The 17,590-nt window shown below is 42.7% G+C and overlaps 1 protein-coding gene across 3 annotated transcripts; it reads right to left on the reverse strand.

The window, feature by feature from the left end:
* Positions 1–928: 928 nt before the first annotated feature.
* Positions 929–17,249, reverse strand: VEZF1 (vascular endothelial zinc finger 1). 3 transcript variants are annotated; one of them, XM_059149790.1, is made up of 6 exons: positions 16,521–17,249; positions 11,091–11,785; positions 10,282–10,345; positions 9,023–9,224; positions 7,640–7,780; positions 929–4,322 (listed from the first exon to the last, which is right to left on the reverse strand). In XM_059149790.1, exons 1-6 carry the CDS (start codon positions 16,551–16,553, stop codon positions 3,895–3,897), a joined length of 1,563 nt encoding a protein of 520 aa, XP_059005773.1. In that variant the 5' UTR covers positions 16,554–17,249; the 3' UTR covers positions 929–3,894. The 3 variants fall into 3 exon arrangements, with proteins under 3 accessions (XP_059005773.1, XP_059005774.1, XP_059005775.1); XM_059149791.1 differs by having other exon boundaries at positions 9,023–9,206; positions 16,521–17,246; XM_059149792.1 differs by lacking the exon at positions 16,521–17,249 and adding an exon at positions 13,676–14,315.
* Between the last annotated feature and the right edge of the window lie 341 nt (positions 17,250–17,590).

Below are 17,590 nucleotides of genomic sequence, written 5' to 3' on the forward strand. Positions count from 1 at the left end.
AGAGTGCAGGACTGAGGGCCAGATTTATTGGGGGGTGGGGGGAAGGGATTACATCTCATGAACACAGGGACTTTTTGTCTAGGGATCCTTGAGGACCCTTCAGGGAAAACCTTCACTAACCCCTCTATACCCCGAACCCAGGTCTCTCTAGAGAGGACCAAACTGCAGGGCCCCTTGAAAAGAGCAGAGACTTGGACAGCCAGGGCTACAAAGATTTAACTAGCAACTCAGTGAAATAACACTTCCCGTTTCCAGACAAAAGCAACACGAGAAACACTTTTTCTCCAGCTGTTTTCACTGAGTCAATAGAGACTGAAGCAATTATCAGAAGTTTGGGAAGACTCAATTCTATATAAAACAGATGTAAGAATCCAAGACTTTTTCACTAAATGAGGTGTCAGATTCATCTGAATCTGCTGTCACTTGAGTACTCACAATGTTTCTCTTAACAGCCTCCTTGGAGGCAGCAACCACACTTGAATCGTCTTTACAGGCCCCTCTTACTGCCCAACAGTGCCTGGCACATGGTTGGTACCCAAAGGACATCTGATGAATCTAGCTGAACACAAATGGGTAGGAGACCCAGCCTAAAACCTTTTACAAGTGAAGAAACCAGGTTCTAGAGCATGAGCAGCATTCTAAACCGATTTTTTCTTTTGGGTAGAATAGGGGCCTACGCCTGTGGCCACTACCCCAAGGCCTGGCTTCCTGGCTTTTCCTCAAGCTGACCAGCAGGAGTACATCTCCTGCAAGTCAATCTGGTATGTTTCCACCCTCCCTTCTCGGTAGGAGCTCAGTACCAAGCAGTCTCCCTCCCCCTTTCTCCAGTCCCATACCAATGGGTACACCTGGAGCAGCAGTGCTTTAAAAAATTTCTCTACCATCAGAGTAAACTGGTGAAGCTTCTGAGATATTAAGCAATCCATCATAACATTTGTGACCGGTTAACTTTAATTTGTCAAAATAAATCTGCAGTATTTTGCATGTTAGTAATACAGTGCTGGTATTGACAGGAAAAATCATCATCTGCTTACATAGAAACCTTCATTTAGGAGCACACCTTAGGAGGGAAATGGGTATACAATAAAAGGCAAATGCAGGCCAAGCAGCGAGCCCTAGAGCGTAACAGGCTGGATGTCAGATTTGAGGATTATCTAATACAACTGTTTAGCTGCCAATCTGATAAAGGGAAGCTCTCAACCAGGTTACAACCAGAAGGGAAAACAAACTCTGCTTTTTCGTAGCGCGGTGGCCGTCGTGCCTTCAACACTTGGTTGAATCAGTTCATCAGCATCAAAATTCAATTCCAGTTCCAAGACATGGGAGAATCTCACCACACAACCTACTTGGCCCCCGTCTCAGTGGCCCGCCACCACCCCCTTCCTGCCAACTCTCTCCCTCCCAAAAGAAGACACGACGTGGCTTTATTATTGCAGACAAGCTTCTTAAGTGAATAAAGAATGCATACAAAATAGCATTTTAACTGAAGTCATACAATGAAGTTTCACTCCTGTTTATTATACAATGAATTGATAAAACAATCATTTCTAGTATATATCTTTTTTTTTTTTTTTTTTTTTTTAAGAACTAATACTTTCAGGGTTCTGACGACCACACTCTAGCCTGGGGGTAGGGTCCACACCTGCCCCCACTGAGGACTGCTTCTTAGGCCACTGTGGAGGAAGCCTGGGCTGTCTGAACCATGGTGGATGGTGACTGCCAGCCCAGTCAGAGAGATGACAGGTCCCAGCAAGCAGAGCCAGAACCTAGTCCTGGGGCTGCATGCCAGGAAATGTGGGCTTCCTCCAAATGTGGCCACTACCGGCCCAATCTAGGCTTCAGCAGGGCCATGCATGGGCCTTCCCTACACAAGTCCTTCCAGTAGTCCACACATAATGCTCTACAGATTAAAAACAAACCATCTTTGTACTGTGAATAGGAACAGTTGTAACAAAGTCATAGCTACATATTTTTCTCTACATTTTGTTTATTGAGACAAACTAATTAAAAGGCACAAACATAGGGCATGTTTACATGGACATTATAACAAACATATACATTAAAAGTGTAGGAATGTGTTGCCTTCCTGCTAAACAGAAAGTTCCTAAGCTTTTATATATACAAAAGTTGTACAATTTAATGTCCTAAAGTACAAAAGATCATTTATAAAATTATTTTACACTAAGTACTATTTTATTTTTTACTATGTAGTTCAACCCCCTCGAACTGTTTTGTATAATGACACACAGATACCTGTCCCTGATGTAGGAAGTCTGCCTCAGATGTAAGGTATTTGATGCTTGAACTGACACAGTGGGGTATAAACGGAAGTCATCCAGTTTGATAGTCAGTCCTGCAAACATTCTGCAAGATTAATACAACTAAATTCCATTTCTCTTAACTGCAAGATTAAAAAAGAAAAAAAAAAAACAACAAAACCAAAAACATATTGCAACTTAAGAAAAAATCACAGCGTCTTGGTTTTAGTAACTTTTTTTTTTTAAAAACACAATGCTTTAAAAATATTAATGTGTGGCATGATGGTGTAAAGAGTATCTGTTTCCCTAACTTTTGGTTTCTACTTTATGTACAGAGATAAAACATCCTGCTAAGAAATAAAAAGCACATGTCTTAACGTGCACAATCATTGCTGGGTTTCTACAGGGAGTACAGATAGCTGTCTCCCTGAAAACACCACAAAGCTGATACAAGTGTTTTCTCAAAGAAAAAAAAGTGATGTCCATATTTACAAAGTTGAACAAATCTGCACAATACTTGATTAAGAAACGGAAGAAGAAATTAAAAAAAAGATACACTCTGCTTGTTCTGAAGGGGCATACTACCTAGTTAGTGGTTAGAATAAAAACTGTATACAATTTAATATAAGACATAAACTCTAGTGAGCAACTAACACATCTTTCCCTGTTGTAACATCAACAGGCTCTGATTGGGAGAGAGAGGGGCATATCACATCCCAGTGCCTCCAGCATCTTCCAATTTAAAGCAATATTATTTTAACTGTTCCAAGTACTCCTTGGCTCCTGAATAGGAGTCCCACTGGCCTCTGTTAGTTAGGAGTCTGCCTGTCCACACCCTTGAATTCTCCTCTGTCAGTTGAGGCCTTTTCTCACCAAAACACAATTTGTATATTTTGGCTTTTTTTTTTTTAAATTTTTTTTAAAAAATCAACTACAATGCTATATTCCATCAGGATTAATATGCTGAGCAATATTTACATCTCCAAATATCAGGTCACAATCCCTATTATATGTTGAAGTTAGAATGATAAATTATCATATGCTTTGCATATCAGAGCTGGTATCACCTTTCCCATAGGGAATGCTGCCTGAAATTAACATATTCCCAAAGGTAAAATGCATATTCTCTGAAATGCATTTTATTATGACAATGCATGTATTTACTCATAAAAACAATAAACACAGACAATTCTACACTAGCTCTCTATCTGTGGACTTAGAACTTCAGGTTAAAATCAGTCATCCACCTTGTATAGGGAGAAGAGTTCTGCTAGTGTTTAGAATAAAATGATTTCTTGGGATTAGAAACAGTAATGCTGTTTTTATTTTGAAATGGGTTTTAATTTTTTATGATTGGTTTTAATTCTGGCATTTTACCTTGCCAACTACTATCTTGTTTAAGCAATGCTGTCAGCTAAAAGGAATTTCTGATTAAACTAAAGTGGTCCAGTGATAAGTTACATACACACCCTACTTTGAACAATCCCAGCCAAATTGGAGAAAAATCCTACTACACTATTATTAACTAATGTAATAAAATCTCCCAATTTCATGGTTTACTTTTTGCATTAATAAACTAAAAGTAAGTTGCTGGTAAATATTTACTTTAACCCATATTTTCATTTTATAATACTGTTTACCAAGGTGGTGATGTAGGCAAAGCTTGGGGTAAGAAAGGCATGCTCTCTACAGGCCTCATTGCTATATTGAGAGGGGCAGCTAATGTCATAGGTGTGGGCAGGTTCATGGGAGACGTGATGGTGACAGGGTGTGCTATATTCACTGGAGCAGTGACAGGGGTGGGAAGGTTGACTGGGGTAGTGAGTGTTAAAGGAGAGGTCATGGATAATGGACTGGTTATAGTTACAGGGTGCCCTATATTCATTGGGCTGGTTATGTTAACTGCACTTGAAACATTGACTGGACTTCTCATGCTCATTGCAGCTGCCACTGTGACTGGGTTTGACATCGTCCCAGACGACACAGAGGACGTGATATTGAATGGAGTAGTGAGAGTCACGGGTGTCGTAGCAGCCGTGGAGGTTTGGCACAGGTTAGCAGCTTCTAAAATAAGAAGATAAAATGGCCTTTAGACTCCCCAAACAATGAACAAAATTCACAAACAGCTTCTGAATCAACATTTTTTTAATTAAAAAGGACAAACATTTAATGAATGAAATTACAGTTCTCTACCATCAGTCAACAGGAAGGGAGGCTCTTTCTGAGCATTGGATTGGAGGTGCGTGAATCTCTTTTCTGACCCTATACCTCCCACAAGGCCCTGGGCAACTTGTTTAGCCTGGCGCTTTTGGTTTCAAATTTAGATTACTTACCTACCTCACAGTGATGCTGGGAGGACCAGTTAATTTCTGCAAGGCACTCTGGGGAGCAGAGATATCAAGCAGGGCTTAGTATTCTCACTACCACTTCATGCAAGTAGAGCCAACCAAGGACAGGCCAGGAGAAAGAGCTTGTTTACAAAGAGCTGGGCCGATGGTCACACAAGAACAGATAATCAGGAAAATCTTCTGGTAGGGCAACTGTAACTAGTGGAGAGAGTTGTATGTCCTCAATGCTATGTACTCTAAAGTCTCAGAGGTGAAGCTACATTCTGTTAAGGTTTTAAAAATCCCTGACTGGGGGCACCTGGGTGGCTCAGAGGGTTAAGCCTCTGCCTTCAGGTCAGGTCATGGTCTCAGGGTCCCTGCTTCCCCCCCCCCCTTCTCTGCCTGCCTCTCTGCCTATTTGTGATCTCTCTCTCTCTGTCAAATAAATAAATAAAATCTTAAAAAAAAAAGAAAAAAATCCCTGGGCACCTGGGTGGCTCACATTCGGCTCAGGTCATGATCCTAGGGTCCTGGGATCGAGACCCACATCGGGCTCTCTGCTCCGCGGGAAGCCTGCTTCCTCCTCTCTCCTTGCCTGCCTCTCTGCCTACTTGTGATCTGTCTCTGTCAAATAAATAAAATCTTAAAAAAAAAAAAAAAAATCCCTGACTGACACAAACAAGTGACTGACAAGCTATTTTCGCATCTGTTTCAGTCTTTTTTTTTTTTTTTTAAAAATCGTTTTAACAATCCTGTTGTTTCTGGTTAGGTTTCCTAACTATGTTAAGACAAAAGAGCTCTCAGTGGGTTTATATTCTCCTCCCTGCTTCCATTTCTCCTTACTTTCTGACGCTGACAAATCACCCACTGAGCATCAAGTGCCTAGTCACCAACCATACCAAGGAGGACTAATCAAGCAAGAAGACCCTACAGTGACTTGGGGGACCCTGGTTCTTGTAACCCAGCAAAGCCTGGGCACTTCTTAAAGAAAACTTCCCTCAGAGGTGACACCCCCCACCCCACCCCTCAACAAAATTCAGCACCACCTGCTGGTGTGTGAGGAAACAGCAGTAAGAAGATAGACGAGTGGGCTAGTTGTGTGTAACTTAGCTGTCAAAATGGAGAAATACATTTGAGACTAAAGATAAAGGTCTATACACATCCCACACATATGGGTCAAATCACCTCATATCGATCCTGGAGTCAATAAGCAGCTCTTCCTTGATCAATATGATGGAACTCTGGCAAACTCTATACTCTATGTCAGGAATTCCCAAATCTGGCTGATGGTCGAAATCATTTATCTAGGGAGCTTTTTTTTTTTTTTAAATGGCTTCCCAGGAAATTCAATAGTGAGATTAGATGGAACTTTGGAAATGCGTAGTTTTAAAAATTTCCCAGGATGGCGATCTGATTTTCACTCAGGTTTGGGAACTTAGGTTACCTTATTTTAAAAAAGAGACCTGCTGATTCAAGTTTAGGTTTTCAGGGCAGAAGTCTCCTCTCTCCCCAAATGTGACATTTTACTAACACGAATACAGAAGTTTCTAACATCAGTGGTCGTTTCCAGAGAGATTCATGCTACAAATGGGAATACAATAGCATTTTGTTTCATGGAGGTCAGAAGATGAGCTAAACAACTGAGTCTTATTGTACAAGCAAAATAAAACACAACATGAAATAGAAGAGTACAGGAAGAAAGAGAAAACCAACTCACTTTTGAGGTGATAACAACTGCTAAGGGTATTTTTGTTTACACCAAAGAAGGGCTTTCACTCTCTCATGTGCCATCACCACCCCCGCTCCCCATCCTGCAATTTCCTTTCAGTCCAACATCATCTTCTTCCAGGACTTAAATAATTTTACTCTTACTCCTTCTCAAGGAAAACATCCTCCGTAACACGTTCTCACCCACTATGCGGTTGCCATAGCATATATACATTTTCCTGCCCGCCTGCCCCGCCGCCACCTCTTCCCCTAATGATAAAGTATTTTATTAAATAATGGCAAATCTTCATTTGAAAGAGAGGACCAAGGAGGCTCTAAGGAAGGGTAGAAGACCTATCTGGCTGCAATGCCAGTAGATGTATGAAATATTTACTTTAATATTTAAAGTAGTCCTTTTATCTTTATCCAAGTACAGGGTGTTTAGAAGGAATTTGTGGAAGGGAACAGCCATACTACATGAAAGCAAAAGAGGGAAGAAACTACACAGCAAAGGAATTACAGAGAAGCATACAGGCAGAGGATTCCTTATGAATTTAAAATAAAACAGTAAGACATGGCAGAGGTCAGGAAGGAAGAAGGAATTTAGGAATCTCTCCCATGGCTGATGGTGCACTGACAAAATGATTAATTTGAAACGCCTGCACAATAGGCCAGAAGCCAAAGCTCTAAGTATTAAGTGAAAAAGCTGTGTGGAAAATGGATACTACAACAGATTCTTTACAAAATATATGAGAGCAAAGTAAACCATTCTCAATTTTAGTAACAATTACAGTAAAGTCTCTAACAATTTAAGTACATACATGTTAAATTAATGCAAGCCCCAGTGACAGACTGAATGAGATTAAGGGAGAAAGGAAGAGAAAAGATATGAGCATCATAAAACCAGAAACATGTAATAAATAATACAATGCAGGAAGAACACTGAAGAGCAGAAAGTAGCAAAGTTGTAAGAAAATAAACTATATACCCTAAGCATATTTCAGCCACCCCCAAAAGTGGGAGTGTTTCAGAACGGAAAAAGAGGGGCCCATAATGCATGGAAGTTGACATAAAAATGGAACTCTGAACATAACAGGGAAAGACCAAATCTGGCTCCAAATTTATAACAAAAAGAAAATCAAAAGAACATGAAAAGAAGTACTAAGGATTTAATTTTTAAAGTAAAAAGACTTATCCGGAAGCCTAGCAGCTTTGTTGCCAACATAGTGTTTCCAGGTTTCCATGAAGACAGATTCCCTAAGCTGTGGCTGCCTCACTTAGACCCCGGGGCACGCTAAATGAGCACATGCTCTAGCCATCCTGTGAGCTCCGGCCACCTCATCTTACCTTTCTTTCTTGCCTTGACAGCTTCTTCCCATAGTCTCAGTGTCTCCACCTGCTTCCCTGGCCAGCTGGTCACATGCTGCTGCTGTTGCTGCTGCTGCTGCTGCTGCTGCTTCTGGCTGCTGGTCTCTTCGCTCATGCATGCTACTCAAAAGACAAACCGCAAATACTACATTTACCTTGAAAAAGTGCAGCCATTTTTTTCATAATCTGAAACTTAGGTACTTTGGCTCCTCATGCTTCTCTGCCCTTTATCATTTGTCCTGACAGTTTTTACTACAGAGGATCTTCTTTTGCTGCTTCTGTCTATACTGGTCAAAATAGATAAATTAATAAAAGAAAAATCAAGAGAGCTGGGGAAAACCAATATAAAAGAGAAAAGAATTCTCTGCTATATTAAAAAGCAAGTGTCTCTCAGAATGGAACTTGGGTAAAATCAGTACAGACTAATTAATGCTCATCAAAATATCTAATAAAGTTGGTCACTTGACCACAACAATGTACACTAAAAGTAAAGTTTTGTAAAGTTAACAAAGTATGACATGCTAGATAATAAACCCAATGTACTTACAAAGAAGCAAAAATGGATGAGATTAGAACACATTAACCTTTCTTTCCCACTCCTGGCCACCTATTCTGAGAATATGATGTTTCTGCTGCATAAGGTACATATATAATAGGATACAGAATTAGGAATAGACTTTCTTCTGGTGGTTAGGGCAATCTCAAAGACAAGCCTGGGTAAATGTGAGTACTGAATTTTATCCACGAGTCCCTGAAATAGTTTATCTTCAATTCTGAATTTAAGGTAAATATGGACATGATATCCCAACTCTACAGATTTGGGTTTGAAAAGCAAACTAAATGATGCTGCTTTCATCTTTAAGGTTATTAAGGGCATATTATTAACTCCAACAGGAGTTAGGAGACACCACTGCTTGAGAATCTTCCTAAAATTAAATAAAAACAATGAAAATTGCCTTCCAGCAGCTACAGCTTGCTAGTGTGGCTTCTGCTGCCACAATTCTAAAACACTAGAGCTTTTTATTCAAACTCATAAAAGAAGAGAAACATTGAAAAATAGCTACAGGGAAATTCTGCTCTTTTAACATGGGTGTTATTAGCAGACAAGCACAGGACTGAAAGCAAAATCAGTGGAGGGCTTGTCAATGCTGTTTGTATCCACGCTGGTGAGGTGTATTTCCAACATCAGTATATAGTCTCCACTGACATGTGTTTACACGCTTTAACGACAGGAGAAAACATGAAAGATGAACATGAATACAGTGTTGAGAGCATAGCGAAAATAACTTCAATGTATTATAAAAATATCCAGATTTCATCAATCACAAATGCAACAGAAATACAATCTGAAGTGTCACCTACTTTTACTGATGCCTTGTTTACATGTATTACAGTTGATACTTTGGCTCTGCCCATGTGTCTTTAAGTGGCTGGTGATGTACGCTGCACTCAGAAGCTTCCCACAGATGTTACACGATACCTTGCCTTCGTGGCGCACCATGTGTGTCCGCAGTCTGTCTTTGGTGGCAAAGGCAGCAGTGCACGTCTGCATGAGGGAGGAAAACTTTTTTTAAATATAGACTATCCTGTTCTACTCATTTTAAAGTACGTTATATTCTAGCCATTACCCTATCCATGTCCGCAAGCAGACTGAGTAGGTTGAATTTTAATTGCATGTGTTACCTAGAATCATAATCATAACAAAACATTTGGTGAATTTTAGACCCTTAGATTTTGGGGGAAGAAAAAATATCAACAGAGAGTACTGAAAAGATGTGAGCAGCAGAGTCAGTTAAACCTGGATTTAAATCCAGTTCCTTGATTCATGAAACAGTGTAACACTGAGCAAATTAACCTATCTGAATTTGTTTCTTCATCAGTAACGTGAGGATAAAAATACCTACCTCCCAAAATTATCGGTGGGACTAAGAGTCTGGCCGAAAGCCTCACACATAGCAGGCACTTGCTCAAATGACACTAGCTTCCTTCCTCAGATTGGATTTTTCTTAGGATTCAAATCACTTACTTAATAAAGGCAGTCATTAACACATTTAACTGAAAGGAGCACAGAAAGACTTCCAGCAATAAACTAAAATTACTGATGTCTAAAAAGTCATTGGATTTAGCAAGATTCTTAACCTTTTATCTTAACTTAGGTTAAATAAAATCAACAGATTTTCAAACAACTAGAAAACGTCCCAATTTGGCAGGCAAACATCCAATAAGTGATAACATTTGGGAGAAAATTCCTATTTTCTTCTATTACAGTTAAAATCATCAACCCAGAAAATAATTTAAAGCATTTCATTCATTTATTCATTTCAAATACATAATGACCTTTCCAAGACTACATTTTTTTTTCTTGTAGCGATAAATACTGTTGCCTAAGGAAAGGAAAATGTAGCTTAACAAAAACAACACATTTACATTTTTAAATGCTTTTGCCTCACAGAAATAGAAGCTGTCATTTATATTGTATAAAACCAGAATTCAAATGGACCACATTTACTCAAGTCAGTGATTTTTAAGACTATTCAAGAACGGTGAGATTTGATTGGCTCAGACCTTCTGGATAATGTGCATTAAGTGCTACACTAAGGATAAGTCATTTTAACTCTTACTTGGCATTTGAAGGGTCTTTCTGTTGAATGGACATGTTTTACGTGACAGCTTAAGTGGTCAGGCCTGTGAAAGAGAGAGTTTCAACAGAAGATGTAATGGAACACACATTGAGAAATGCTACTCACGGTGATGTTTACATGCTTGGCAGCTTTGGGTGGAGGGCATTTTAAAGAAAGCTAGAATTACCAACTCCCCCTCCCCCCAGTGCAAGCCTCCTTACCTCTCTTACCATAAACAAAAGTCTTAATCCTTTACCTGTTAATTTTTCTCTCCTAGTCAACATCAAATCATGTTAGGCCTTGGTTCTTTAAATTATAAAATACCCAAAGTTGTAGTCCTAACACTTCCCAGATATAGCCACTACTATATAAACTTTTATTTAAAAGTCTTTAAATATGAAAATTAGTGAAATGTTAGTAACCACAGAAAAATGGAAACTTGTCCTCCTAAAAGTTACACTGAGAGTATCCAAGGTCATCCCAACTTCTAGGAAATAAGTTTCTTTGATCTGCACGGTGAACCTCATGTCTGCAAAACTGGTGATTACAGATGTGCCAAAATGAAGGCTGGAGTCCACCAAGGCACTTCTTAATTGAAATACTAAGCTAATCACTATGTCACCACTTGTCAACCACACCAAACTGGAATTAGACCTGGAAGTGTAATACTTTATCTATCATCAATCTCCTCTAATAACACAGGCCTGTCCACAGCTATTCTCACATAAACCTTCTAGGTCACAAAGAGACAAAACTGAAGTTCACTGATACCTCACAGGGAAAAAAAAAAGCAAAGCAAAATGCAGTACCTCGAGAAGCCTTTCCCACAAACACTGCAAGTATAGGGTTTGGTGATGCCTCCTTCATGAGACCTCACATGGTAAGTCATCCGGTCCTTCCTCTTGAAGCGCTGATTACAAACAGGACACTCGAAGGGCTTTTCGTCTGAATGGGAGAGCTTGTGCCGATTGAGGTGGTACACATCTCGGAAGGCCTTCCCGCACATCTCACAAGCATGGTTCTTCTTGACGGGCTTACTGGGTTTCTTGACAGACTGGGTCACAGGCATAGCTGTGGTGCTGGCACTGCTGCTGGGGTTGGTGCCCGAGGAAGATGTAGTGACTGTTGATAAGATGCCAGCAATGGTTGAGACCAACGAAGTTCTGCTGCTGTCCCCAGCGATGGTGGAGATGAGGGGAACCACCGTGGTGGGGGTTTTCTTTGACCGGGACACCAACTTGATCCCTGTGTGGCAGGACTCGTGGCGCCTCAGGTGATAGCTGTCCCTGAAAGCTTTACTGCAGTAAGTGCACACAAATGAAGTTTTGGGTTTCTCTTTTTTAATCCCAATGGCATCCTTTAATGTTTCTGGTGCTGTTTGAGGTTTCTGAGTTATTGGTATTGGAAGCAATGGTTTCTGATCAGGGGGCTCCACAGCAGAGCTCAGGAGGGGCAGCAAGCTGTTCGGTGCTGCCTGCTGTTGGTGATGGGAGGCTTCATGGGCCTAAAACCAAACATTTACACTTCAGAAACAGCCTCGCACAATGGCCTCCAACATTCAACATGCTCCAGACAACAGAGACCAGAAGAAACAATCAAAGAGCCCATAAGCTACTCCCTGCAGCAGAAACCCAGTAACCATCTAGTTACCCTCAGAGCTCCCAATACAAAGCATTAAAATCACTGTACAGACACAAAACTTTTATGACTAAGTTGCTGACAGTGATCTTGCTTTCAAACAGCTGACTACACACCATCCTGGTTCATGAGGGACATACCAGCTGATGACATCAGTTTGCCTTAGTCTGTCAGTGCTGAAACCAAGTTTAAATAACTTGTCAGAAAAATTACATTCCAGACTTAAGTATTTACCAGTACCTTATTGCAATAATGCATACACTACACACGCGCACACATACACAGAATCATCTATTTGTCTATTTTACCTAGGAAAAGAAAGGCACTGTCTCTCCCCTTTCCATCAGAAAATCAGTGACTGAGGAAGGAGGCTGTTCCTAAGTGATAAAAGGAACTTAGCTCTCTGAATATATGCCCTATTTGTTATGTTTACTTTTTAAAGTTTTCACTTAGCTGTTCTACTGAAAGATTTGATGGAAATGAAACCTGCTATTAATCAGCCTGGAAGGCATCTGTGAAGGTAGCCTACAGCAAAACACCTGTCAGCTATATCTCACACAGTTCATTTAATCTTACACTAGAAATCTGTATCCTTTAACATCACTAGTTGTTCAAACCCTAAAACTCTCCAAGACAGACTAGCAAGAGAAAACAAACTATAAATAATTAAAATTTAAAATAATTAAAATTCCTTTCATTTTCATCTTCTTCCAGAATTTATATGTTTCATTAAAGTATTAGACATTTGCTGTTATAATGTGCTTCTCCACTCCAGAAGTGGACGCCGTCTGGAAATTTTCTTTAGCTGCACTGACACCAAAATTTCATCATGGATCAGGTTCTTGGTATTTACGAATCATTACTCTCTTGGTTTTGATTCTTTTAAAATTCTCCATCCTGATAAACATTTAGGAAATGATGGAAAAAATTCCTGAAATAGTTTTTCCTGATACGTTGTACTTTACCAACGTTATTTTTGAAACTTTTTTGACAGTGAGCCCAAGCCCCTGTGCTTGAGTTTTGTAATCCTAAAAGGATACATGCACCTACAGGTAAAGAGTTCCCAATATTTTAAGCACACGACATCCTAGGAGGGGACCATCCCATCATCTTAAGACACTCTAGTTACTTATTTAGCCTTCTCACTCTATAATCACAAGTCCTACAGTTAACTTGATTAAGAGGAAGAAAACCAGGAGACAGACACACACATTCACACAGAGCTTCTTCTACCCTAATGGATAAGAATATCAACCATATAGCTCCACATTTACTTGATGGCCACAACAGCTAAGCCTGGAATCAAGTCTCCCCCAAATCATTAGGAGGTGTGGTATTCAAAGTTACCAGTTCCAATTTAATAATTTTGGCTGAACCCCCCTTTGGGTCCTGGAAGTACTCATACAAATTGTGAGTATCTTTCTGGACTTACAGATTAAACAGAATTATAGTCCACTTTTAATTTAATTTATGGAGCTCCTGTAAATGTGTCTGCCCACAAGACATTAGTGGAAACTTTATAGAATTTGGATGTAAATCTTAACCCCTTTCTAATCTGGCTCTGGGATACCCAAGTTTCCATACAGTATACAAACAGTTAATAGCTGAAGATAGCTCAAGATATACAATTTCAAAGGCTAACAGATCAGATAATAGGGAATGCAAATCTTCTGGACAAAGTTCAGACTTATAGTGTTTAGAGGCATTTTTCAATTCTAAATAACCATTAGTTCGATGGAGTACTAAAAGCACTTACTGCCATTTTACCAATTCAGATGTCTGTGGCAACATAAAGTATTTTTACACCATTGCTGAAGCTCACTCTCACACGAGGGTCACACCAGGTCCCTGCTTCTTGGGTGAAATGCTGTAGAATGCCTCGACCACTACGGGAATCACTCTGAGGATTCCTAGGATCCCCACACTTCTACATGAAGCCTTCTAAGAGGGGAACTGGGTTTTCCCAACTTGTTCTCTGAGGGAGAGACAGAGTAAAACAACAACCATGGCCTGCCTTCAGTTAAGTGATCAAAAAAAACAAAAACAAAAAACTTCTGGGTAGACTTTTATTTGACTAGTATCATCAAACCAAAGCTTTTATTTTATCTCCCATCTCTTTCAACTTTAAGGCTTTTGTTTTTTTTTTAACACTGCCCAAGCTTTCCTTTTTCTGGGGTTGGCAAAAAAACAAAACAGAAATGTTATTTCATCACCCAGGGTAGTAGGATATAGCACCATGAAATCTCCAGTGCCAGAGGGCAAAAAATTTTGTACTGAAACAAATTAGCATCAGTGAGTCATATCTTGAATGTCCTGTTAGGAGAAGCATCCATCAAACATCTTACAGTTATGGCTTTCACTTTCCACCAGGTTATCTGGAAAGCAAGCAGGTATTAAATTGTTTGAAAATACAAATTCAATAGTAAGCTCTAGGAAACAGACAAGAGAGTTTAACTCTCCCATTTCCCCAGTAAAAATTACTTAAAACTGAAACTGAGTAAGTCTATTCATACCTTGCCATAGAAAAGACTGAAATAGTCTCTTTACCCATTCAACTGTCCTCGGCTCTAAATTATTTTTCCAACAATTTTCACTGCACACATTGCCAAGCCCAGGATCAAATATTAGCTTTCACACTTCTCCATCAGGTGGAAAAAAAGATTTTAATTGCTGAAAAAAATTAAATAATATAAAATCTAATTAACATGTTGATCAATAAATGCTTGGCATTTGTCTTATCCAGAAAAAGAACAAAAGTATTCCAAAAGATTGTTCAACTAGCTTTCCAAAAATTACTTATAGGTTTTTCCTTGCATAAAGAACAATCCCTTTTTTCCCCCCCAATCTCCATGAAGTTTACGGACAGCAGGTTATAACATGGTAAGTCTAAATCATTCCTCACATGAAAATCACTTAGGTGGCCCATTAATCCCAAATTTAAATGACTATCTGAAAGCTTTTTCTAGAGAGGGCATTTGCCACCTTTACACCAATCTGGATGCCAAACTAGTTACATAACATATCTTTTCCAAATGCATTTTTAAGTTGACTTAAAGCATGATAAAACAATACCAGATCAGAATGAGAAAAAAAAGTTTGTGAGTTCCATAATTTTGCACATCTTCAATTTTAAGAAGCCAGAATATATTTCAACTAGCTACTTAAAAATCAAATTACTCACATTTGAGAGAAAATAGGTTTTAAGGCAATAAACCAGTTCTACACAATAGGTAACGGTTGAATTGTCCAATTCCCTATATTAAGTCCACTGGGATGAGTCCAGTGGCTGCGAGGATTTTTTGAAAATTCTGCATCCATTCCAGGTTAGTTTCAAAAGGTCTCAAGCGCCCAAGCAACGCGTCTGGGATTTCACGGAGTTATTCAAAGAAGGAAAATAACCCAGAGAGGCGGGAAGAACGCATTTAAAGTGACAAGCTTCCTAACCTCCTCCGGTTCTGAAGTTTCCCCGTGAGCTCATCACTGCTGCCCACTAAGTGCTTCGTTTGCAAACAGAAATGAAGCAGGCAAAAACTAAGTTCCAGCCTCGGTCTTCCCGACAGGGGTCCCCCACCTAAAATGGGCGGGCAAGAGGACTGCCAACGTATCGGCTACAGCCACTTTCAAGTTTCTTGCAGAAAGTGCAGACCAACACCCCAACGAATGACTCATCTGGGGGCTTTGTAAGCCGACTTTGTTTGCTCTCTCCACTTTCCGTCTCCCCCACTTGGTTGGAGGAAACGTTCGAGGTGGGACGAGAAGGAAAAGCGCTCCGGGAGAAGGTCGGCCTCCCGGAGTCCCGGCCCCCACCGCTCCCCCCGCCCCGGCCGGGCTAGGGGATTCCCCGGGCTGAATGGGACGGCGGGAGAGCTGGACAGAGGGAGAGGGTGTCAGCTGCCAAGGCTCGGCAAAGGCTTGCGAGAGAAAAAACGCAAATCCAGTGAAAAAGTTTGGGGAGGGGATACTCACTCACAACACCCCCAACAGGGTAAACACAAAAGGGGGGGCGGCGGGAAGGGGGAGTGGCGGGGAAGCCAGGGATACCCGCTATTCGCAGGGATGGGGGGTCAGAAAGTCAACACACACACACACACACACACAAAAAGAAGAGATGGAGGTGAAAAGGAGAGCGAGCGAAAGATAGATGAAGTGCGTCTGTGTGTGGGGGCGTCCCAGAGTAGGACCTAGAGACCCCCCCTCGCCCCACGATGCGGGCCGGGGCCGGGCGCGCTGTGGCCAAGCGGCCCGCGCTATCCAGCGGCCCGGCGCCCTCCTTTCTCTGGGCCGCGGGTGGTGACAGCGACCGGCCTCCTCCCTTCCCCTTCAGGGCGGGAGGGAAGGGTGTGTGCGTGTGCGTGAGTGTGCTAAGGGGGGCCCGGGGTTCACCCCGAGGCCTGCTCTCTCCCCCGCACCCCGTGAGGCCGCCTCCTTTCACCTCAGCAGCCCAGCTCCGCCGGGGCGGGCGGGCGGAAAAACAAAGGGGGATTAAGGCCGGGCCGGAGAGCGGAGCCGGGAGGGAGGGGAGGAGGAGCGCCCGCCCGCCCGCCAGCCCGGGGCCCGGCCCCCCTGTCCCCCCCGTGCCCCCCCGGGGGGGCCCCCAGTACCTGGAACAGGAACGCGGTCCAGTTGGCCTCCATGGCTGCGGCGGCCGACCCCCCTCCTCCCCACTCCCCCCGCTCGGGGAGCCTCCTCAGCCGGAGGAGGCGACAACAAAGCGGCGGCGGCGGCGGCGGCGGCAGCGGCAGCGGCGGCTCCTCAACATGGCAGCGCCGAGCGCGGCCACTTCCGGTAACCTCCGGGACGCACCACCGCCGCGGCGAGCGCGGGCGGGGGGGGAGCCCCGACCCGGCCGCCGCCGCCCCCAGCCGCCCGGACCCCTTCTGGGCGTCCCCGCCGCAGGCTCGCCGCCTCGGAGCTCAGCCAGTGCCCGCCGGCGATGGGGTCAGGGCCCCCGCGGGGGGGCTGGGGTGGGGCCGGGGGCGGGGATGGGGCGCGGCGTCCCCCCCCGCGGGGGTGTGTGGTGCTGCGGTCCGCGGCTCAGGCAGCTGGAGCAGGGGGAGCGCAGGAGAGAAGATGGAGGACGCCAGGGTCTGGCGCGGTCTCGCTGGGCACGGCTGGGCGTTCTACCGGGACTCAAACGCGATGCCCAGCAGCGTCGCGTGCTTGTCAGACCCTCAGCGGAAAGCACAGGCCACGGCGGTCACCCGGCTTCTCAGTCGCATATGCGTAGCACAGCCCGCGCCTCCAAATTGGGGGAAGCCCCTAGGACTTCGAATGTCCCTCCCTTCTCGTACTTCATCCCCAGCCTGCTAAACCCTCCGCCTGCTACAATATGCATCTGCCTCTGAGTGGCCTTCCAACTCTAGCAAGGAATCCCACTGGGGTGCAGCCTCAGATCCTCCCAGCTGAGGGAAACACTTCCCACGCGTTGAGATGTCATTACTGGCTTATTCTTGGGTGAAGGGCTGAGCTTTCCCATCCTCCCCTTAACTCCAGATAGGATATGAAATTTTACCCGAACTTCCCTCTCTTCCCGCCAAAAAAATTAAAAAATAAAAACAAGTGAGAAAGTACAGACAAGAAATAATTTTAGTCCTTTAGTACAGTCTGCTTCCTCACCCCACAAAACAAAATTCGAACTTGTGGTTGGACGGCGTCAGATGTCACTGAGGTG

The sequence above is a fragment of the Mustela lutreola genome, chromosome 15 (assembly GCF_030435805.1).
Source record: "Mustela lutreola isolate mMusLut2 chromosome 15, mMusLut2.pri, whole genome shotgun sequence".
NCBI classification, from domain to species: domain Eukaryota; kingdom Metazoa; phylum Chordata; class Mammalia; order Carnivora; family Mustelidae; genus Mustela; species Mustela lutreola.

Bases quoted from the DNA above. Each gene is read 5' to 3' on its own strand.
- VEZF1 (XM_059149790.1), bottom strand. From the start codon at position 16,553: ATGGAGGCCAACTGGACCGCGTTCCTGTTCCAG. The intron at 10,346-11,090 runs GTACTGCATTTT...TCTCTTTCACAG, and splicing joins TGTGGGAAAGGCTTCTCGAG to GCCTGACCACTTAAGCTGTC. The intron at 4,323-7,639 runs GTAAGATGAGGT...TTCTTATTTTAG, and splicing joins TGTCAAGGCAAGAAAGAAAG to AAGCTGCTAACCTGTGCCAA.